Genomic DNA, 24,759 nt, shown 5'->3' on the forward strand with positions numbered 1-24,759 from the left:
TTTGCATAGGCTTAAAGAAATTGAGAGTCTCAAGAAGTGAAAATTAAAGACCAATGCTAGGAGAATGAATCCCATTTCCTTTCCAAAGGACTGATCTCTTATAGTAAATAATGCAGGTGTGGCAGTCAAAGCTTTATGCTTATTTCAAAGCCAGTAATCCTGGGTAACAGTCATCTAAGGAAGCTTCAATGCACACAAACACGCATCTATCAGTCACATACTGTTTTTGCTACAGGACAATTTCAAGAGAGAGTTAGACCTGCCTTACTACAGACAGTCTCCCTCTCAATTACAGAGAGAAAGTTATTTAGCACTATGAACTAAATTCCATTCAAGTGCAAAATTCAATAATGCAATAATGAGACTAACAAGGTAGAGGAATGCTTTCATGCCTAGTGTCACACTGTATACATCAATCAACAGTGATCCACTTGAAATGACAGCTCTGTAGACACTGTGCTATATGGAAGCCCTGGTAAAGACATACAGAAAAGAGGTCTAATGATAAGTATTCTGAAAAGGAAACTGAGATCATGTGGGCTAGCAAGAATTCTGAAGACAAGACATGTTTGGTGATTGGTTAAAACCCCAAAATTTTATAAGACTAAGCCCTAACTGAATGGATACTGTGAGCCAGACTTAACAGATGGGTGAAGTCATTCTGAGCTTGTGTCTCATAACAGAACAGCTGTTAGTATCCTGCAAGATTAAACACTCCACAAAACTACTGAGATGAAACAGCAATGATGCCTCCATTTGCCATTTCACATGGAAAAAGCTTCCCTGCCTCCAAAAACATCATGAACTAAGATAAAACATTAAGACAATACCATAGTGATATGTGAGGTACAGAACACCTGTGAGACATAGGAAGGTTGTCACAGTGTGATGGCAATGTTGTCAGCACTCATTCATCCTGTTTAGGCAAAGCAGAGAGGAAACTTTTCTGTAGACCCTCTGCTTCTTGTTTATTTAACAGCAAAATCCAGCCCTTTTGGCTAGGAGCCATGAAGTGGCAGTGGAAATGCCAGCTGCTCATGTGTTCCAAAAACCACTCCGGCAAGTTCCATACGTGTGTAACAAACACATGCTGGGCAAACTGCTGTTCCTTTACAAGGTAGTAGCAGGTGTCCCTGGGCAAGCTTAATCCCTATGCTGCTATTCCCCTGGCTGACCTAAAGGTTCCTGTAAGGAATGTGTTACACCTCCTTTGGCATGGACATACCAACAGATTTACTAAGTGAGAAGGAAACCCTGAACTTATCACTAGGTAGGACTCCTATCCTGTTGCTATCCAGGAATTCTGGGTGTTGAGGGAAGAATCGCTCCCTGTTCTCTCAAGAACATGTCTCTCCATGTACACTTATATTCGTTAATATGGGCAGAATTTGGCCTTAAGCATCCATGAGATCAAAATCACAGACACCAATGGTGCCAGTGCTGCAACGTTCATAGGGGTCTGAGGGCTAGAATTTAAGCAACCTTCAGGATGAACTGTAGTAACCTCTAATGAACGAAGGTGCAGGATCAGTTTTGTCAACACAGAGATACAAAGCAAAAGGGTATATGTATTCTTGCTTCAGGATCTTAGTTCAGCATCTACACTGTTTAGATTACACTCACTCACTCCTGTAGAAGACCATATGGCTTCCCCTTGTCCCCATAATTTGAAATAGACATTTATGTTGAATATCACTTGATACTTTTCTATCCATTGTTTTACTATGTATGACATGTAATTACTACTTCCAAATTACAGATTATATAAAAAAGAGGGACACTGCCAAAGAACAAGTTTCCTTACTTGGGTTTACTGTAGGTTAGCAAAAATGAAGTCATTTACAATGATGTTGTGGGAATACATGCATTTTTCTGTTATAGAAGGTATTTTCTTCTACATGGTATTGGAGGAAGTGTCAAGTGGATGTGGATCGTTTCATCACTTTAAAATAAATGTAAGTATTTGTATATATTGACAACTCCCTCAAAATTTACTCACAGGTATATCACAGCAATCAGAACATATCCCTTTAATCTGTTAGAAACACTTCAGCAATATCTGCTGGAATAGGGGTGTGACACAGCACCCCATATTCTTCAGTGATATTATAAGTTAAGTTGCCTCTAAGCTGCACAGCAGGCTATAAAAGGGCTGTGCAGGGACGCAGCCACAGGGGCCTGGAGAGTAGAGGGGAGGAAATTGGGGCATGAATGGCTGCCGACAGGGAGAGGTGCCTCTTCCTTGGAGCTGCTGCCACATTTTCCCACCAGGAGCAGTTACCGCCATGTAAGGATAGCCTTCTTTTCTTGCCCAGCAGAATTTGGTACCTTAGTGGTACAGGGGTAGCAAATTCTGAGGGATGGGGGTTTCTGAGCTGCTGCTGGTAAGGAGAGGCTTCTCCCCTGGTCCTGTAGCTGCTGCAGTGAGAGGGCAGGGTGTGTGTGCGTGCGCTCCCCCCGCATCATAGCCCTGGGGCAGCCTCCACCCCAAACCCCTCATTCCCAGCTGTAGCCCCAGCCCTAAGTCCTCGCCCCTCCCACACCCCAACCTTCTGCCCCCCTCATTTCACAGCCCCACCCCTGAGCCCACACCCCCTTCATCTTACCCCTCTGCTCGAGCCCTGAGGCCACCCCCCCACCTACTCACATGCCAAACCTCTGAACTCCACCCCTGCCATATACCACCTCCATATTGGTGCACATAAAATTAATTCCTCACATGGGATGTAAAAACAAAGGGAACATTGAGAAGGTATTTTATGCAAGGTAAGTCAGATGCGAGGTCACTGAAGAGGTTATGATTTGCTGAATGATTATCCTATTTGTATGCATGTATCATTTTTGTATCTGAAGTTATGAATATTGACTATGTATCAGTATTTCAAATGTAGTTACATCTGGGTAACACCCACTAGACAAGACACTTTGTCTTGATCACAGGGGATTTCAGACTGTAAAGTGAGTGCAGCTTGCCCCTTAAGAATTTGCATCCTGCTTGTATCATCTCTTAGGGTGAAAATCTGCTATTAATATACTTAGATTGGATATAAAGTTTAGTTAGCAAATAAACAAAAAATGCAAGGTAATCTGCTTTGATCTGTTTGCTATAAAAGATTAAACTATAAAGAGATTTTAAAATGATTAACTTATTTTTGCTTTATCTAAAAAAGTGTGGGAGAATCATAACTCACGGGCAAAAGGCTGTTGCATATTCCTCTCCACATTGTGTGTGGGGGAATTTTATGAGCTTACACTGTACAGTTCCCTGTGCAGCACAAGACAGTATAATTTTGGGTTTATACTCCAGAAGGGATGCGTGCCGAAGGAGCTGGGAGTAGCTTTCCCATGCAGGGGCTGGACAGAGTCTGCCTGTAAGTGCAGCTGGGTGTGTCCCCACCTATAGGTATTCATAGGCTGGAAGGCTTTGCAGCTTGTCACAGCAGTGCAGTGTAAAAAAGGGAGCCCAGGCTGGTGGGCTAGGGGGCTCAGTGGTACCCCAGTTTTAGGTGATGCCCCCAGGGGAATCTGTCACAAGCGGCTCAGCACAGATTAAAGGTGAAAGCACACATGCATGTGTACACACAGGAGATTACCACCTACAGATAGGATTTTGCAAGTAATCTATTGCGTGTTTACTGGGAAATAAGGGTCATATTTTGAGTTTGGATTTGAGCTCCTTAGTAGGTTATTAAGAACAAGAAACCAAGTGGCACCAGATACAGACCACAGAAACTAAAAAGAATTGGAGAGAGAGAGAGAGAGAGAGAGAGAGAGAGAGAGAGAGAAGCTGACTGATCCTGAAAGCCACTAGCAGCTGTTTCTAAACATCCTGGAGTAACGGGAATTATTTGGACTGAAAGACACAAAAATACATGCAGTGCACAGCTGCCAAAGCTCTTTCTGCATTTCAAAAGGCCACATGTATAGCTATGTACACAATGGCAAGTTTCTCTGTAGGGGAAGGTTAAGACAAACTTGCAATGGTAAATTAGCAATTCGTTAACCAGACCGATACTGAAACCAAGTATGTGCAATATGGGGCAATCTTAGGAGAAAGATAAGAGTTTATATCTCAGAGGAGTTCTCTACAGGTAAAGCTGGGTGCTGATCTCATCCAACCTGCCTCTCTAATCCATTCAAAAATGCATCTGAAAAAAAAAGAATCACACTTTGTCTGCTACGATGAATACAACAAGCTCCTCACCAAATTGCTTCTCTGGCTTCTGCAAGAAATTCAAGGGACTTATACCAGCTCTCAAAGCCCTATGCCACTTTGCTCCTGCTAGCCTCTCTCAACTACACCTTCCACCTGTCTGGTTTCCTTTCTATGCCTAGGCCCTTTCCCAAGCCAGTTTCCTATTCCTCCACTGACTCACTCCTTAAAATACCTCCACGAGGCCTATACATCCTAGCTTTCCCCCTCCAAGTCTAAAGAGCTATGTTAATAGTGCTCACGCTGCAAGGTTTCATAATCAAAGCAGCCACATGATCTTATTGTTCTAACCCTTGACTTCCCTTCCCCAACCCTCACTGGGTTTCTCAACTTTACCTCCTGATAAACATACTATAAGGCATGTCTTAAATTTCAGATAAGCACAGTCAGGGCAGGAGTGTTCTCTTGTCTGTAAATCTCATTTCTGGTACTGTATAGATAAAAATGAACATTTATCTAAACTAGCCACTACCCCCTCAGCATGTATATCGAGCTTTACAGAATAAGGCTTTGATGTCAATGCTAACAAAGGGGATCTCCCTTTTTCACGAGATTAATTACTGTGCAATAATTATCTCCCTGTAAAATCCTAGCAGAGACAAGGTACCTGAAGTTTTTACCTGAAGTGGCTGAGTGAGATTAATACTTTACTGCCCTGCCTAGGCAATCACTTCACCTAGTTTACCTTTCAGTTAAGCTACAGAGCCTTGTCTCCACTAGGATTTTACAGCAGGATTGAGAATGGTACTTAACTGGTAACTTTAGTTATCCTACAATAAAGATGCACCATTTCCCCCTCTTCCCTGCAGTACAGGAAAAGGTACTCATCTCTATTTTTTTTTTTTTTAATAGAAAGAGAAAACCAGACAAGCATAGAGAATAGAAATCCATCCTTCAGAATACCAGTCCTGTGCATTCTTCACAGAGCAGTGTCTCCCTAATTTATAGCTGTGCACACTTCTATAGGATGTATTTGAGAAATAAAAAGCAGCTAGATAAACTTACATCCTGCCTCTCATTGCTTTGGCTTTTTGTTCCTCTTCAAGGTTTCTTGGGGGAGTTGAAGGCGTCATCCCTTCATTTAAACACCCAGTGCCATCTTTTAAGCTTCCTCGATAAGTTCCTCCTTCTAGGGTCTAAAAACCAAAGCATTATAGAACAAATGTTATCCTTGAGCTACAAGGCTAGAGTTACCTTCTGTTGCAATAGTCACTTCAGCAATCGTGAGTAGTGGAAACTGAAAACAGGCTAAATGTTCAGTTATGTCCCCCACTGCCCCGCCTCAGAGGTTTAGTTATATTTCAAGTGGATATAGAAAAAAAAAAAACAGCCTGAAACCTATAGTCTGATTCACTGCAGCACAGCAGAAAGCATACACCATTAAGCACAGGATGAAAATGTTGGTTATGCTAAAATAAGCATCTCAAAATTATTCTGAGCAATCTTGAAATAGAAAAGTCCCATGGCCCTCCAAAATGTGATAGAAGCATTTAGAATGTTGTTCTGTGGAAGATTAAATGAAGATACCTTCCAGTAAAGTAACATACAAAAAATTGAGACACTGGTCTGAAACCCATTAAATATTACTGAGTCCACTATTTTTTTGGGGGACGGTGGGGGGAGGAAGGAGAGAAGAGAGAGAATAGATATCCTGCTGTGAAACCCTCAAACATAAAAAGTGCATGTTAACTCTGTTAATCAGCCTGTAATTTAAACCTTTTCAGTAGCTGTGAAATTTCTAGAAGTTCCCCTTCTCTAGTCACAACAAGCTTATTTCATTCTGAAATACCTGTTTCCTTCAAATGCTCAACTTCACCCTCATCCCAGAGCATACAACCCTGAGGACAATACTTTCCCCAACCAGATACTCTCTCTGTGTGCTGAAATCTCAGACTAGAAAGCACTGAAACCAAACTACTACTTCTATTGTGGAATCACTTTGCCAGATAAAGCTGGTTCCAGATTCATAGGAATTCCAGCACCGCTTGTTTTATTATTCTCTTCACCCTTAAAATGAGTGCAAGAAAATGAATCTTCACAGGCTCAGCATAGGTCTGCCTCAATTCTGACTTTTTCTTTGAGCAAAACTTGTTTAAGCTGTAGCATTTGCCCAACTTGACAGACCCAGGGATGTTTTACCCTATAGAGGATTGTTTCAAGGAACAATTAAAGGAAGCCAAAATCATCCCTTCCACACTATAAGCAACTGCCCAATAGAAAGAAAATTGTAAATTGCAATTGCATTACAGTAAAATCTAGAATAGATTAAAGCCAGAGAATTTATGGTGTTTTCACCATGGTAGAGATCAGAACAAAAAATGAGAATTTTCCTTTTAATAGCAGAAGAGAGTGACACAGGTGGTGCTTTAATTTCAATAAGGTTCATCACAACTATTATACATTAAGAAGTTAAACAATTTTGCTATTTAGTAGGAATGCAGATTCATTAAAATTTTCAGAGATACTTAAGTCAAGCAATAACAGACAGCTGCTTCATACCTAAACTCTCATGGTTAAAAAAAAAAAAAAAAAAAAAAAAGTTACCAGATGATAAATAAGGCCTTGCCTTTAAAATAGGCCAAATGTTTGTCTGTCCCGGGGAATGGCTCTTAGACATGAATATATGAAATTCGTCAGTATCATACAGTTCAAAGGCTACACTATGCTTTGAAAATTTAACTCTGACTTTGGTGCAACATCTGCACAGAAGCTTGCAACTGCATTTAATTTTAGTTGTGGAGTAACAACTATTCAACTTCTACACTGAACTGGAGAGCCTAAAGGTTAATAAAAATGCAGCAGGTGCAAAGGAGCAAGGAAATAAAGCAGACTGTTGAACTCATGCTATAGACACAAGTTATGCCTATTCTGTACATAATTTCCAAGACACTACACTTACCAGCTTACTTTTGACCAACTTTTCTATTGCACTGACAAGATCCGCAGCAGTTGGGACATCAGAGGAGCTCTGACGAGCAGCTAGCAAAGAGGAGGACTGCAAGACACCAGTTCGCAAAGGAAAAGCAGGTTAGCAGGATGAGAAGGGGTTAGGAAAGTGACCAAACCAGCAGTTAGCGAGGTAATGTTAGGGACTCAAGCAGGAAGCACATGGGCGCGTGAGGATCACAAGCACGGTGTCAGGTGGCTGACTATCACCAGACTCGCAAAGCACAGAATTAGCACTGGAATTCTGGGTGGCATTTCTGTGCAGGATTAAAAAATTAGTTGCTAAGAAGAACAGGTTAAAAGGGCAACCATATTTCTCAAAGGAAAACAGGGACACTGTGCAGGGCTGGCCCGATCCTCCCCTTAGGACTGGGGCAAGTCATTCGCCCAGCTCCCGTCCCCATGTGAAACTGGGGCTGCTGTTGCTGCTTGCTCAAGCCCTGCCTCCCCCTCTGCGTAAGGCTGGCATTACCACTCACCCCCATTTTCCTCTGCACCCCTCCCTCTTTTTGGGGGTCAGAAGTAGGCATTTGTCCCGTTTGTTCATGCCAGCTTGACAAATGCCCACTTTCATAATCAAATAAGACAACGAGAGCCAGGACAGGGCTTTAAAAAAAAAAAAAAAGAAAAGAAAGAAAAAGAAAGAAAGAAAAAGGGACAGTCCCAGCCAAAACAGGACATATGGTCACCCTATAACTTAAAAAAGCAAGTTTCCTTACCCATGTTGCAAGTCACAGGTACGATTATAATGAATAAACACTTTAAAATTCAGTTTCTTCCTTTCAAGGATCTCAATAGTTTTACATACATTACAAACTGATCTTGCTTACCCAAAGGTAGATAATACTATTCCCTTGATTTTATAAGTGGGAAAGTGAAGGCACACAGGGTTAAACATTTTCAAGAAGTAAATGTGATCAGCACTCCTTGGGAAAACATAAATAAGTCAGGCATCAAGTATCTTGTGTTGGGCATCCAAAAACTTAGGCAAAGTCAACAACTTGGGCAAGGAATTTAATCAGTTTCACTTGCTGGTTCTCATACATTAGCACTATTCTGCAACATTTGGGTTGCAAAGAGTTTTTATTTTAAAACTATGATCAGGTTTGTACTACAGGTTCTGCCGGCACAGCTGTCAGGGATGTGAACAAATGCAATCCCTAACCAACATAGCTATGCCAGCAAACTGAGGCAATGTGTAAACCCCTCACCCCAAATTTCTGCTGGGTGCAACATATGGTGCAGTCATGTGCCCCCCAAACCTTTAAATTGTGACGCATAACCTCCCCACTCTCAATGGTTATGCGTCACCTCCACCAGCAAAAGCCCCCAGCATAGATTTAGTTATATTGGCAAAGCTGAACCAACAGCTTGTTCTGCTCAGGTGTGGGGGAAGAAGGGAAAAAAGAAAGGGCAGGTAACCTTTGCCAGCATAAGCCAAGTCCACACTAGGGGTGCTTTGCCAGTACAGTATACCGATGTAGGAATACCTGTAAGGTGCTACTACTTGGGACCAGGCCTATGAAAGGAAAAGTGCTTTAAAAACAAACCTCTATATTCAAAGAAATCTCTCTAGAGGTGTTAGCTTTGTATTTGTCTTACAAAACCCTACCATTTTTTAACTTGGGTTCCCAAAGTTCAGCACCTAAATCTGTATTTAGCATCTGCACTTTTTTTGTCTAAAGTGCTCTAATTGTCAATCGTGATGAGCACCCATAATTGAGCACAATCAATAGGTGCTATGAACCTCCAGCACCCTGAAGACAAACTCGCCTATGTGAGAAGAGTCAGGTGGATAGAAGAGATCTATATTAGCTCATCTGAAAATACGTACTGAAGACGACAAGTGATGACTGCATCTCTGTGCCCCTTGATAATAGGCTCTGTGCAATGTACATGCTTTAATGGCAGCCAGCTATAAAGATTCAACTGCCTTTATAATCTATCCCATTAGAATTATAAAAGGCTTATTTATCTCCTCAGTCACTTAGTGAAGGGTTGCAGTTTTTTTTGGGGGGGGGGGAGAAGAGGGGGAAGAAAGAAGGGTATTGCTTCAATGAAGTCACTAAAGTTCTTAATCTCCAGTGTGCACTCATTAGACGCGTTGGTGAATGAGACCCAAGAGAAGTGACATTAGAGATTAGGCATGTGGCCATCTCATCAGACAGACTATTGTGTTGGTCAGAAAACTGACAGGGGACTACTTACTACTGTTGAATGATACAGCAGCGGGGAAAGGAGGCAGAGCAGACTCATCCTACTCACTTTTCTTGAGGCAGTTCAGAAAATGCAAACATACTGCCAGTCTCTCTTGTAATTTTGCATCTAGTTAACAGCTCTAATTAAAACAAAAAAAATTTACAGATAATCAAGTTGTTAATTTACCATTCAGAGGAATTAGCTTCTGAACCAGAATGTAATCTTTAAATTCTTATTCAAGATTACATGCAGCTATTGCAGCAGGAGAGGCATCTGTAGCAAAAACAAGATTGACAAGCAGGGTTCTGAAGAGAGAAAATAGCTGGATGTTTAAGCCACCATTTTCAAACATAGATGCCTAAGTAAGTGGGTCTGATTTTCAGGAGGTGCTCAATGCCATAGCTCCCATTCAACACTAGCTGAAATAAGTCAGCAACATAGGTACCTCAATGGTGATTTGGATGCTTAATATTGAGCACTTATGTTTTTTGCATTTATACTATTTTAATCTTCAAACCACTGTGGGGGGGAGGGGAGAGAAGCCAAAGCTGGGGGGAGGGGGAAAGATGTAGCATTGGAGGGGGGTAGAGAAGAGAATGTGTGTCAGTACTGGAACTTTTAAATGGTTTCATAAGAAAGTTTTGATGTGGAATAAAAAAAATTAAATGCACAAGTCTTCCAGCTGCAAATTAAAGTAAAGTAAACTAGATTCTCTTTAACTACAGTGGGTGTTTAAAGGGACAAATGCATATGGGAAAATTCGAACACCACTTTCAAGCGATGTTCCTCATTATTTTGGTAGTCAAGGGCCTCACAAATCAGCATGTGCAGACTCTCAATATTCCAGTTAGAGAACAGAATGGAGCTAGTCACTGACTGTTCCTCCAGCCAAACCAAAAAAAGTTAAAGAAAAAAAATATTCCTTTTAAACCAAAAAACGTTTTAGAAAAATTTTTTCCTTGCAAAACCAAAAGGAAAGAGTTTAATTGAATAAAATGTTTGAATGTCATTTTAAAATGAAGTGTTAATTTGAGAATACTCTGTTTAGAAACATCAATACATTTTGTTTTGATATGTCTGAAACTTTTCCCTTCCACCCCCCTCAATTTTTTGGCTGAAACTCTTCATTGAATTTACAAACTAGTTGTGATGCCCTGAAAAGTGTGACGTTTGGCAAGTTTGCTATTTGTTAAGAATAAGTGTGGCTAGCTCTAATAGGGAAGTAGTATTATTCTTATTTTACAGATGGACAACTGAGGCACAGAGTCTAAGCAATTTGCTCAAGAAGTCTGCGGAGGAGCAAGGAACTGAATCCAACTCTCCCAAGTTCCACATTAGCATTCTATCCACCAGACCATCCTTCCTCTCATAAAAGACAGGACCTCAATGCAGAATAAAGTCATCTTTGTCAGGCAAGTCAGAGGCACAGTTTCAAGTGAGTGGAGAAGGCCCATACCAGGCTGTTTACATAAGGATGAATGTTTGAAAGTGAGTGCATCAACTCACCCCACAACCTGCATTTTAAAACACCTAGTTCTGGATCCATGCTCAAAAGTTAGAATACAAGCCAAGTCTGACAGTGATTCTCCTCTGGGATGGGGAAAGTAATCAGGATGCCAAAAGGCTCTGTAAAGTTTATCTATATGGGGAAGAAGACTGATTAGTTCATCAGTATTGAGTGTTAGAGGATCATGCATGTACCATAGACACTCAAATCTCCTAGCATGTTAAACGTCAGAAGTGGTGACCAGAGGCATGAGACAGATTAAACACAATCTAAATTCTGCAGGCAACCAGCCAGGAATCAGACCAACACCATACTGGTATGGATCCAAAGCTTTGCTCCCCACATCCCCTCTCCAGCCAGCCAGCAGTACATGCAATACATAGAATCAAGAGCCCATGACTCCCAGCTGCTGCCTGCCGGTCTTGCTGCCACCACCCACCCAGTGTTGTAACAGAAGCTGACAGATGAGGAGTGCCCCTGAATCCACTCTCTATCACTCTGATCCACGGGTCCACACACTGGCTAGCTTACAGAGACTTGCTGCTCACTGCCGTTTCTGAAGCTCCTAACCTGCCATAATCCTCCCCAGAACCAGCAAGTTTTGGGGACGACTTCCTGATCTCTCCCATTTTTGCCTCTTTGCACACAGGAACTAACTGGATCTTGAGAGGAGGGAAGTGTAGTGTTAAAACAGATGCCATGATGAAAGAAAGGAAGCAGCTAACAGGAAAACAAACAGATTTGTATGAGTTGACAGAGCAAGGAAAAAAAATAAAATATGTAGACAAGACCGACAATCAGGGCAATTAACTGAACTTAAAGCAGATCCATGGATCAAATATACAGGCTAAAGTGTCCCTTCACTCCAAAGCAAAATGACATAATCCAAGGATTCATTTTATACACCACTACGCCATTCATCACAGCAGAATGCCTCCTGCAGCCTCTCTGTCACATGCAGCTAAACGGCACTAACAATAAGTAAACAGCCAAAAAAGCCATAGAGCTCACTTTCCAAAACACAGGCCCCTTAATATCGACATTGGGTGGTTAAATGGACATTCAGGCACCAAAACAGTAATCTGGGTGCTTGAGACTCCAGGTGTTTAGTCAAAGATGCCCAAGCTGAGCCCCGAAAGTAGCAGAAATACAGATAACACAATAGAAGAGAAAAGCCTATTGACAAGTAGCCTACCAGCATGCTGCACAAGCATGGGAAAGAATGGAAGATTCCTAGGACTTTGAGCACCTGAGTTGTTGCTACAGTGCCTAAGAGATGTTGCATTCTTTTTGTGGTTTTTTTTTGGGGGCGGGGGGGGTGTCAGGGAAGTGAGAGTACTCCCAGCGGTCTCTGGAGAGACCCAACAACTACTACTTTGAACTTGTATAGCGCTTTTCATTTCTAAGTTCCAAAGCAGTTTAGAATGGTGCATAAGGACCTTTCTCCCCATTTCACAGAGAGCAAAGCTGAGGCACAGAGAAGCAAAGTGACTTACCTGAGGTCACATAGAAGGACATGGATTAGTGCCCAGGTCTCTTGACTCCCAGTCAGTTTCCTTTCTAGATCTCATGCATTTGATATGTCTGCTCTATTCACTGGGGCCTAAACAGTCACCAACCAGCACGCGCATTGCTATTGCCAGATACCAAGGGCACTTGTGAAACATGAATATCTATATTCCTGAGTACTTATTACATAAATTCCAAAGTTAGACATCCTGAACCCACAAAACAAAAAAGTGTCCTTATGCACCAAAGCAAAGACTACAAAGTTGGATTGCTCAACAGGCACCATTTTCTTAAAAGCTATTCAGTGAACGATTCTGAACAGCCACACAAGAAAATTGTCCTCGGTAACCTGACTGACCCATGTATACTGGAAGAATTATTCACTATTAATAAAATAATCAAATGAATAAAGCATAGTCATTTGGGGAACACAACTAGCCAGCAAACTCCTACCATCTCATCCTGCGTAGGGTCATTGTCAAAAATCTTCATAGGAGGAGGAAGCGGTGTGTGGGATTCTTCATCTGGCTCATCTTCTCCCCAGCCCTTCTTACTCTTCTGAAAGCAAGATCATCATTAGACACAAAAATGCTGGTAATATGAACACACCACTTCAGAGCCTAGCTAGCTACCTCTATGCTTATTTCTAATACAATAGCTGTATCAACACTGATACAGGGCAGGGAGGATTATGGATAAGTCTGGCTGCCATGACAAAGGAAAGTCATTGTGTGTGTATGTATTTTTTTTTTTTTTTACACTGTTGAGAAGTCAGGGACAATATACTCTTCCAAAGCAAGTTGTTGAAAGCCATTAAATAGTTAGTTAATGAGACACTTAAAAATCTTCCTATTTATGCTATTGCCTGACAGAGGCCACATCCAATTTAGACTAACAAAAGGTAACGTAAAGCTTTGAGTTTAGCATCTCCCCAGGCATTCAAATAGTGCAACCTTCATGTTCTGTTCAACTTTCACACTAGAGCTGCTGACCGGATGGATCGCGAAGTAAAAAATTCTAGTCAGAGTGACACACAGGGTAACTATGGCCATTATTGCTACAGACAAATATATTTAACCTCAAAAAATGTTGGTATGGCTTACAAAAGTTAATGTTTTCCTTTAATAGAAAAGAATCTCAGTTTAAAACTAAAATAGGTATCAGCATAAATTGTTAATCATTGCTCAAGAATGACTACTGTGAAGTTTAACGTGGAATATCTTGTTTAGCAATTAAATTGAAACAAACACCAAACATCCTGATGTACAATAATTTTGAAAATCTTAGCTCTAATTAATGCTAGATATTCAAAATGGCAGGATCATATCTATCACACCAATATACATCAATTTTGTTTTAGTTTTTCTGAAGTGATGTTAGATCTTTCGTACTCACACTGTAGTTTTCCTGTAAGCACAAAAGGAGGTTCACCACCACTCCCATTCAGCACCCCACCTAATTTAGCACACTTTTAAAAGTGAAAGTAAACAACAAGGCACCATTATTCCCGAATAAGAGTATGTACACACAGTTACTCAGGAACAGTTATTCCTGACTATGCGTAGACGAGTCGAGTCCTTATTTTGAATTGACAGACAGACATCACTGAATGCTCTGCCCAATATACAGTCTCATCTACATTACTGTTAATACATACTTCATCTGCACTGTCCCCTTGAGGAGTGGTCTCATCTCCAGGCTTCGGTGAACCCAGGTCAAAGCTTTTCCTGCCATCTCGCACTTTCTTCTGTTTTTTGATGTTACTCTCAGCCTTCCCACTGTTCAGCCGACGCACAGGACTGGTCAGCCATTTTTTCAGTGTGTTGGTTGAACGCTTTGGGCCAGGAGAGCTCTGGATTGAGTTAAGGGATGACTGAGGCTGCAAGTTGGCCACTGATTCTGACTTGCCTCCATTTTCATTGGAAGAGACTGAATATGCATCTGAAGGAAACAAAACAGATAACTGATGACATTGCCTGCTGGCTTTCTGGGACTACCCTAGATTAGAAGGTACCATGTTACAGTGCATGTGGATTTGTGCAAAGCAGAACAAAATAAAGATGTTTTGAAAGAATGTGTTAAGTATGAACAAGTCAGTGTTTTCTTCAGAAATGAATTCCACAGCAGAACCCTCTTCACTGCATATTTGATGGAAAAATAAGATGGTTAAGATTCCTCTAAATCCTATACTCTTCTCATTTCCCTCCATATTACCTGTGTTTGTGAAACAGCGCACACACAAAACAGTAAACTAGATTTTCTCAGTTCCTACCCCAGACTCCACTGAAGTGAGAGCAAGGCACAAAATAGCTACCGCAATAGGGAATACCAAAGCTCTGCCAGCCATCAGCACCTAGTCAGTTTGTTCCATTGTGTTTCAACTACTGCCTGGAAACCTAAGTGATCACATGTAAGCACTGTGTCTCTTCCGATAGCTGTACATTGATGGGTTTTTAGGTTGAGTCCCTGAGCTTGTGCTAGCTCCTTGCAAGAAATGGGAAAGTAAAGTATAGCTTAGAGAACGGCATCAAAAGTCATTCCTGACAGGATCCTCTTTTTGCAGGTTCCCTCCTCCTGCTCAGTAAGTGATGACCTTAACCTGAGTGAAGCCCTTGCACCGTTCATCTGGATCAGTAGTGGCTGGCTCTAGATTCAAAGTGAATCATGCTGTGAAAAACTGACATCTTTAGATCTGGCAAAAGGTAAATGTCACTCCATTTATTCCAAAGCATTGAATTCTATTTCAGAAAATTAGGATTAGGAATTTTGTACAGATTCCACTTGGGTAGGTGGATTTTGTTTTCAGGACAGCAGGGGTTATATGTACTGTATCTTTTAAAGACTGGCAAGGAGCCAGGCATAGGGCAGCCCAGGAAAGTAGTTGGCAGAAGCTCTACAGCCAAAGGGATACTCAGGGTTTGGGGATAATACAGTGTTCCTTCAGTGCACAGAAGGAGAGTACTTTGACATTGCCTGATGAAATGAGCCAGAATTACTGAAGTTGAACTGAAAGCATAGGCTCCCGTTCTCCAGTGTGCCAGGTCTGCTTCTCCCAGTGCAGATGGGAGAGCACCTAGCATATGGGGATCCTGGGGCGGCATAAAGCCATTGCAGAAACTCCTGTATTGTCTTGTCTTCCCTACCCCTCCAAACAGTGCATAGTAAACAGACAGAGAATAGTGCAGTGGTCCCCAACCTTTTCGTCTGGCAGGTGCCAGATGAAGGACCACTGCAGCAGTGGAGCACCTGCTGAAATGCCGCCGAATTTCTGCTGGGATGCCTCTCAATGACACCGCTTGCCGTCAACAAGCGATGTCATCAAGAGGCGTCCCCGCCAAAATGCTGCTGAAAAATTCAGCAGCATTTCGTTGGGTGCTCTCCTGGGGTCCAGGACATGGGCACATTAAGATGCCCCTGTGGGCGCCATGGCACCTGTGGGCACCGTGTTGGGGACCACTGAAATAGAGGATGTGGATGGACTGGGTTTAGTGTGCAGGTGCTGGATGTGGTGGTGGGCTATAACATACAGGAGGTCAAACTAGATGATCTGGTGGTCCCCTCTAGCCTTAAAACTTTGACTCTCTCCCTCTCAATACCCCTGCAATTCCAAGCTGCCTGGAGGCTATTGTTGGGTCTAAACTTTTGGTGAACTTTGGAGCCAAAAAACACCCAGACTGGCCGTCTCTGCATAATCCTTTCTGAACCTTTTTTTGAACAAAGCACTGACCTGCAAACTACTCATGACACCCCCTTCCTCAAGTAGCCATTAGCCTTTTATCTCTATGCATTTACTTCTTAAACTTGCTCTTCCTGTAAAATCTTGATTGATTATGCATGACCATTATCTTTTGTTAATCACTTTGTTTACTTCTGTGTATAAATATTGATGCCCACCCCTAATAAAGGGGCCACACTTATTCTAAAGCTTTTGGGGTAGTGTGTGCCCGTTGATCAACGCATTTGTGTCTGGTCTCTGACAGAATTGTGGGCCCATATTCCAACTCCGCACAACCTCGGGTGTTGGAGAGGTGAGTGAGGACTTGCTTTATTACCTAACAATTTGGGGGCTCGTCCGGGATTCCTTCTGGTGCGGTACCTCTGTCCAGTGGTCAGACCACTCATATATGAATTGGCAAGGCGCCACAGGAGATTTCTCCTAGCCAATTCAATATTGAGGGGTCGTGTATTGGACAGCAGGGTAAACGCCAGTTGGAGGGCTCCTGTCAGACACCATGGGTCAAGGGACTAGCGTGCCTCTTGAGAGTCCGTTGGGGATTGTAAATAAGTTATGGAATGAAGGGAAACTCCCAGTACAGACAGGAATGTCTAGGAAGAAGTTGTACACACTATGTGTAAGGAATTGGACTGGGTATACCGCGGTATTGGCCGACTCGGAGATGAGGTGGCCTTCGTATGGCTCTTTCGAGCAGGCTGCCTTAAGAGGAGTAAAGAGCCAGATCGAAAAAGACCATCCGGAACAGTTATGTTACTGGTTTTGTTGGGACACAGCAGCAGAGCTGTGGAAATCTTTAAAAATTATGGCAGTCAGGTACTCTCCCGAGAGTGAACCCCCTCCAGGTTATTTCGATGAAGGGTGTAGACCACGGCGTGTTTTGACTCGTCAGCTGGTCCCCTCTGCACCTGCCCCTATTCCTCCGCAGGGGAACTCTCTCCTTGTAGCAGAGGGGAATCTGCAGGATCCCAGATTGGAATTTGTGCAGAAGGATGAGGAGGAATTGGAGGGGCCAACCTTGGGAGGAGTAGTTACTAGGCTTAGGTCCAAGCAGGTACAGCAGGGTGCATGCCCCCCCCCTGAGGATAGCCTAGAGGATGTCTCTGTCAAATCTCTTGCGAATAATAAAAGTATGGTTATAGAGATGCCTTTACAGGTGCACGATCAACCTTATATGAGCAATGATGGACGATTGCAACATGCTAGTATTGTGGAATATAAAGGATGGCTAGAATGGGATTTGAAAGAGTGGGGACAGTTGTCAGGGTCTTTTGGGGAAAATCCCCGAAAGATCATAGAACTTCTAGAAAGATTGTTTTTAAGTTATAATCCTACTTATACGGATGTGGATCAGTTGTTAAGTAGAGTTTTGACTGGAGAAGAACGTAGTAGATTGTGGATGGCAGAAAGGACATGGGGAGATAGCAATGCAGCTAATGTTACTTGGATGGATAGGCAGGATCTGGCCGCTGGCTGGAATCCCCTAGACTGGACTCAGCTAAGGCTGACTCAGCTGCGAACAGATAGAGAGCGATTGTTAGAGAGACTCAAGGAAATGGCTCGCCGCTCGCCTAATCAGGCTAAGTTCATGCAGATTCGGCAGGAATCTGATGAGCCGCCCAGAAAGTTCTGGTCGAGGCTATTGGAGGGGGCCCGAATGTTCACTCAGATGGATCCTGAGAGAGAAGCAGACCACCCTACTCTTATTTCATTTTTTGTGAATCAGTCGGTGCCCCCTGTAAGGGATTACTTCTTAAAGTTTCGCCCTGGTTGGGGAGGTGAGTCAGTCACTTCAGTGTTGGAGGTAGCTGATTTTGCCTGGGAGAAAGAAAGGGAAAGTAGTAAAAAGAAAGAGAAAAAGGAAGAATATAAGCTGATGGCTTTAGCTTTTCATGGTGGTGTTCGAGGCAAAGGCCGTGGCCGTGGCAGGGGATTCCAGGGTGCCCGGGGAAGAGGGTCCTGGCGACCCCAGCCATCAGGAAATTGTTTTCAGTGCGGACAGCCTGGTCACTTTAAACGTGAATGCCCCTGGGGACGCCCAGAAGGTCTGGCTGCATCCGCAGATGCTTACACAAGTGAGGAATACACCCCTGCACCACCAGCTCAGCCCATCCCCCAGGCCTGGATCAACTATGGAAAACAGCAGCAGCCGCAGCAAACTCAGCCTCCTCAATGACGGTACCCCGGGGGCGAAGGCAAACAATGTGATGGTCTTATTTCCTTAATGTCTTTAGCCGGCTCCTTTCTCACTTTCTGCCCTCCCAGCAAAGAGCCTCGTTTAACCCTTTCAGTCCAGGGACTGCCTGTCTCTTTCCTCATTGATACTGGGGCTACTTTCTCTCTTTTAAATCATGCCCCCTCTCCCTGGCTATCCTCTGAGGTTAAAACTGCGACTGGGGTGGAGGGCAACCCACAGTCTCTGGGACTCACTTTGCCTTTGAATGTTATTTATGCTGATAAATGTTTTTCTCACCGTTTTCTTTTTTCCCCAGCTTGTCCGATCCCTTTGATGGGCCGGGATTTACTCTGTAAGCTTGAGGCTACTTTAACCTGCACTCCTGAAGGGGTAGGATTATTGATGACAGTGTTAGGAGATTCGGCCCCTACTCAGGGTAATTGGGAAACACCCCCCTCTCTCTCCCCTGACCTCACTGACTTGCCTTCAACCCTCTGGGGAATTTCTGACACTGATGTTGGCCTGCTCCTTTCGGCAGAGCCCGTAAGGATTCAGGTAAAGCCTTCCTTAACCCCCCCGTCAGTCCCTCAATACCCCCTGTCGCTGGAAGCCCGGGAGGGCATCCGCCCCATTATTGAGGGATTCATTGCACAAAAGCTAGTCCGCCCTCAGCGCACTCCCTGTAACACCCCTATACTGCCTGTCAAAAAGCCTCCTAAAAAGGACGGAGACCCTGTTCGTTGGCGCTTTGTACAGGATCTACGAGTTGTTAATCAGTATGTGGTCCCTCTTCATGCAGTAGTTCCTGACCCAGCTACTATCATCAGCCAAATCCCCTGGGATGCTGAGTGGTTCACTGTTATTGACTTAAAATCAGCTTTTTTCAGCATTCCTGTGCACCCAGACTCTCAGTATCTCTTTGGTTTCACCTGGGAGGGACAAAGTTATGTCTGGCAACGACTTCCTCAAGGCTACAGAGACAGCCCCACGATTTTCAGCCAGTGCCTCCGCCACGACTTGGAAGGTTTCACCAGTCCGCAGGGATCCACATTGGTCCTATACGTAGATGACATCCTATTAGGTAATCGCGAAGAAGCTGCCCTCCGCATCGATGGTAAGGCACTTTTATTATACCTACACACCAGAGGCCACAAGGTAGACCCTAAAAAGATTCAGTGGGTCTCACAGAAGGTCCGATATCTGGGCTTCCTGTTAACCCCAGAAGGAAGACAGATGGACCCAGCCCGCATAAAGACTATTCAAAACTGCCCTCTACCGAACACCAAGAAACAACTTCGAGGTTTCTTAGGATTAATTGGCTTCTGTCGCCCCTGGTTGCCGTCCTGCGGGGAGTTAAGCAAACCGCTCCACCGACTCACTGCTAACCTTGCTCCTGACCCTTTGCAGTGGTCCCCGGACACTATTCAAGCCTTTCAGTTACTCAAGGACAGTGTGGCCTCCTCCATGTCTCTCCGCCCCCCCAATTACAGCAAACCCTTTCACCTTTTTGTCCACGAGAGGGGCGGAATTGCTAGTGGTGTCCTTACCCAGCTGAGCGGGCCCCACCATTTCCCGCTTGCTTTTTACTCTCAGCAAATCGACCCTGTCGCTCAGGGAACCCCATCCTGCACCCGGACTCTGGCAGCAGCTGCCCTGCTGATCACAAAGGCAAAGAGCCTAACCCTGGGTCATTTTACCACGGTTTGGACCTCTCATGCCTTGTCAGCCCTTCTGCGTAGGGGCACAACCCAAGTCTTTTCGGCCCATCGTCAGCAACAGCTAGAGGCCGAACTCTTAGAAGACACTAACCTAATTTTTGAAAGGTGTGGACCCCTTAATCCAGCTACCTTGCTTCCTGACCTGCCAGTCCCCCAGGACCAGCACGACTGTGTGGAAGTAGTTTCCAGCATCTTACAGATAAGAGACAACCTGTTTGACGTGCCACTGGACAACCCCGATTGCATCCTCTTCTCGGACGGAAGCTCCTTCTATGTTGATGGCAAGCGTTTCACTGGTTATGCTGTCACCTCTGAATGGGACATTCAAGAGGCCGCCTCACTGCCAGGCAACTGGGGAGCCCAAGCCGCTGAACTCTATGCCCTGGCCCGAGCTTGCCAGTTGGCCGCTGGTAAGACCGTTACCATTTTTACTGATAGCAAATATGCTTTTGGAGTTGTGCATTGTCATATCCACCTCTGGAAGTTTCGAGGTTTCCAGACAGCTGCCGGTAAACCCATTCAGCACCTCCCCCTCATCCACAAGCTTTTGGACGCCCTCCAAAAACCCTCCGTCCTGGCTGTAGTTCACTGCCGGGCCCATACTAAAGATAGCAGCCCCGTTACCCGTGGGAATGCCCTGGCTGACGCCTCCGCCAAGAAGGCTGCCACCTTACCTTTAGCCATGCCCACATTGGCTATTGCAACCTCCTCCTTTACTCCACCGCACCCCGTACCAGTACCCGCTGCTGAACTAAAATCATGGGAAAGCCTCGGGGCCACTCTGGTCAAAGGGACCTGGCTTATGCCAGATGGCCGAGCCTGCCTCCCTTGCTCCACATACCCTGTGGCAGTTCGCTGGCACCATGATAAAGGGGGTCACTACGGCACGCACGCCCTCGTGGACACTATCGCTCGCTTTTGGTATGCTCCAGGCATTCAACCCTATTGCCTATCAATAGTGAAAGCATGCAGCACATGTCAGCGTAATGGACCTGCTCCACCTCTTAACAAAATTAAGGGTGGAAGACCTCCGCCTGCTGCTCCATTTCAACATCTTCAAATTGATTTTGCAGATATGCCAAAGGCTTTTGGAAAAAAGCACCTCCTTGTTTTGGTTTGCCCTCTGACTTCCTGGGTCGAAGCTTTTCCTACTGCTAATTGTACTGCTGCCACAGTGGCGAAGATTCTCCTTAGAGATATTGTACCCCGTTTTGGCATCCCTCTTGTGCTCGACTCAGATCGCGGACCTCACTTTACTGGTCATGTCCTTGGCCATTTAGAACAAGGACTGGGCATTTCACACTCCTTTCATACACCCTACCACCCCCAGTCTAGCGGGAAAGTTGAGCGTATGAATAGGGAACTTAAGTTTACATTGGCTAAATACTGTCAGGAAACAGGATTAAAGTGGCCTCAGGTACTTCCCTTGGTCCTGTTTCACCTTCGTACTCGCCCAACCCGCGCATTGGGATTATCCCCCTTTGAACTGCTCTATGGACACCCCCCTTTCAAAGGCGGGGCGCTACCACGTGCTGATGTTTCACTATTGGGAGGGGATCATATGACTGCGTGTCAGTTTCTCTCCCTACAGGCTCGCCTCCGTACCCTTTGGAAAGCCTCGCAGTTTTCCCAGACCGTGCCGCTGGAGGAACAAATCCACCCGTTCCAACCAGGGGACTTCGTCTGGGCCAAAAAGTTCGTTCGTGACGACACCCTCCAGCCAAGGTTTACTGGACCCCACCAGGTTCTTTTGACAACCCAGACTGCAGTGTTCCTGGAAGGACGCAAATCTTGGATCCACCACTCCCACGTCAAGCCAGCCGTAGTGGACCACAGTGATGGACCAGCAGCTCTTGTCACCACTGAGGACACTGCTTTCGACCAGTGGACCAGCTTACCTCTCTCAGACATTAGACTTAAATTAACTCGAAAAAAATGAGAGGACCCTTTATTCTGACAACTGTATGTTTTTTATGCTTTTTTAGTTTATTTTCTGCTTATGAAGATAATGCTTTTATTAGATATTCCCATGAGGTTAAAACTCGTATTTTAGGAAATAGAAGTGATTGCTGGGTATGTACTCAATTTCCAGTAAATGCAGCACAGGGACTCCCCTTCACACCCATTCCCCTAACCACTGCTAATATGACTTGGATGCCACCGACTAGAATAAAAGATCCAGTCCAACCCAATCTTACATGGGACAAAACAGAAGTGCCAATTAACAAATATCTCAGGGTAACCAATCAAACAGGATCACTGTGTTTTGTTAAAGAAAAAGGGTCAACTTTTGTGGGAACAAGTAAATGCAACATATATTTTAATGGCACCGCCTTTAGTAAAAATCTTGGCTTCAAGCCTTGCGCATCCCACTTATCCCATATGTGGATCCCTCACCCCGATCCAACCTTTTCAACTTTTTCATGGAGGGGCAGGTTTTCAGAGTCAGTTTTTAAAAAGCCCTGCTCAGAGCTCGAGGGTGTCCAACTAATTGTTAAAGGATACACAATTGCCTTCTACAACTGCTCAAGCAGTACTACACTGCCCTTTGAGGACAACACTACCAAATTGTGCCTCTGCAGTTCACACAACGACCCCTCTGCGTTACCAGGGGAACAGTGGTACAACGGGCGGTGGGTTACCTCCTACTTTGAGAAATGGAATACCCAAAACGCATTATATGGAACATACTGGGTGTGCGGGCCCAAGGCTTATTATTTCCTCTCCCCTGATTGGGCAGGGTCATGTTATTTGGCATGGCTAGCACCGCCTTCTCGGATCTCCCTCACCCCCCCTCATTTTCCCCACGTTCGTAACATCCGTGAAACTGACAGAGATATTAATCTCCGTGATGGTTTGTCCTGGCAGCGGTGGGCTGGTCACACTAGCTTGAAGGGTGCTATCATCCGTCTACAGGGACTATTAGAATCTTTGACCAATGAAACTGCAACCCTATTTGAGAACCAGGCCGGGGAAATGTCCCAGCTGCGCCAGTTGGCTTTGCAAAACAGAATGGCTTTAGATATGATGTTAGCAGCCCAGGGAGGAACTTGCGCCCTCATAAATGAAGAATGCTGTGTTTTTGTAAATGACACCTACTCTGACACTTTTCAACGTACCAAACACCTAAGGGAAATGGCTAAAAACTACTCCTCTGGCCAGCCACCTTATGATTGGTGGGGAGCCTTATGGAATTGGCTGCCCGGATTTGGGTGGGTTAAAAACCTCTTGGTGGGTGTTGTTGGGGCCATGGTAGTCCTTATAATACTGTGTTGCTGTATTCAGTGTGTCCCCTCCCTCATAAACTCATGTAAGTCAGTTTATTCTTTTCCCACTTCAGCTAAAAGCCTTACTCTCTTCGAATTGGCCCAGGCTGAAATTGCCAAGCGGCCCTTGAGATCTTGAAATAGGGTGTAGCTTTTTGATTAATAGTTATCTCAAAGCTACAAATGGAGGAATGTTGGGTCTAAACTTTTGGTGAACTTTGGAGCCAAAAAACACCCAGACTGGCCGTCTCTGCATAATCCTTTCTGAACCTTTTTTTGAACAAAGCACTGACCTGCAAACTACTCATGACACCCCCTTCCTCAAGTAGCCATTAGCCTTTTATCTCTATGCATTTACTTCTTAAACTTGCTCTTCCTGTAAAATCTTGATTGATTATGCATGACCATTATCTTTTGTTAATCACTTTGTTTACTTCTGTGTATAAATATTGATGCCCACCCCTAATAAAGGGGCCACACTTATTCTAAAGCTTTTGGGGTAGTGTGTGCCCGTTGATCAACGCATTTGTGTCTGGTCTCTGACAGAATTGTGGGCCCATATTCCAACTCCGCACAACCTCGGGTGTTGGAGAGGTGAGTGAGGACTTGCTTTATTACCTAACACTATTGACATCTGACAAAAATAGAGTCCTAGCCTGTACCAGGTGACTGGTGCAGCACTTGATGGCTCTAGGATTGGTTGGCACTCAAAACTGACTTAATGGCTCTGTGAATCGGTAATAGGATGACAGACCTTTTACCTCCTAGGCGGACAGTTCAAATCCAGCCCAGGTCAATAAGGACTAAAAGTCCACATCTTGACCATTCAGCAGATGGTGTGAAAGGAGATCTGACTGGTACTCAGTAAATGGTTTGCACACTACTAAAACCACAACCACATTTGGCATCCTCTCTGGCAGGCAAAGTAGCAAGACTGAATTACATGCACCCAGAGAATTGTGAAAATTGTCCTCTCCTCAAGCTGATTCTACAAGAGGCGCCTATTGTTGGGAGTGGGCAGTGGGGGAAAAGACAGATGGAAAAGGCTGATTAGGTTATGGGGAACCCATTCCAATGGGAGCTCATTGCACAGCACATTTTGCTGTCAGAATGCTCTTTTCCTTTAATCTCATCTCATGTGTTCCACAATACTGGAGACTTAAAATTCTACTTGCCCCACAGGAGTTTCCTGCCTATAGCATGAATTCCATGGCATAACACTGATTTCCAACAAAACATTTTTCCTTTCAGGACAAGTTCATCTTACCTGTTCCATTTATTGTTTTGCTTTCTTAATGTCAGAGTCTTGTTCTGACAAATTGTGATTATACAGCAATGAATTCAAACAGGTAGCGATCACTGGATTTATATATCCTCCCATCAGTGCCCCTCAGTAAGAAGTAGATTCAAGATGGCTGATCTTCTGGGGGAGTTTGTTTTGGATCATAATGTTACTTTGAATGCAAGATACGGGTTTCTTTTAACCTGTGTC

General features: G+C 44.2%; 1 protein-coding gene across 11 annotated transcripts in view; it reads right to left on the minus strand.

Moving 5' to 3' along the window:
• Window positions 1-24,759, minus strand: part of KALRN (kalirin RhoGEF kinase) — a 798,047-nt gene that overhangs the window by 70,173 nt on the left and 703,115 nt on the right. For 6 of the 11 annotated variants that reach the window (XM_030580108.1, XM_030580111.1, XM_030580110.1 and 3 more), the window contains 4 exons: window positions 14,032-14,315; window positions 12,828-12,932; window positions 7,113-7,208; window positions 5,219-5,349 (listed from right to left, as the gene is read on the minus strand). In XM_030580108.1, the coding sequence (XP_030435968.1) occupies window positions 5,219-5,349; window positions 7,113-7,208; window positions 12,828-12,932; window positions 14,032-14,315 (616 nt within the window). The remainder of the gene's footprint in view (window positions 1-5,218; window positions 5,350-7,112; window positions 7,209-12,827; window positions 12,933-14,031; window positions 14,316-24,759) is intronic. The other 5 variants (XM_030580107.1, XM_030580115.1, XM_030580109.1 and 2 more) reach the window with 3 other exon arrangements.

This window comes from Gopherus evgoodei, chromosome 11, assembly GCF_007399415.2.
Source record: "Gopherus evgoodei ecotype Sinaloan lineage chromosome 11, rGopEvg1_v1.p, whole genome shotgun sequence".
NCBI classification, from domain to species: Eukaryota; Metazoa; Chordata; order Testudines; family Testudinidae; genus Gopherus; species Gopherus evgoodei.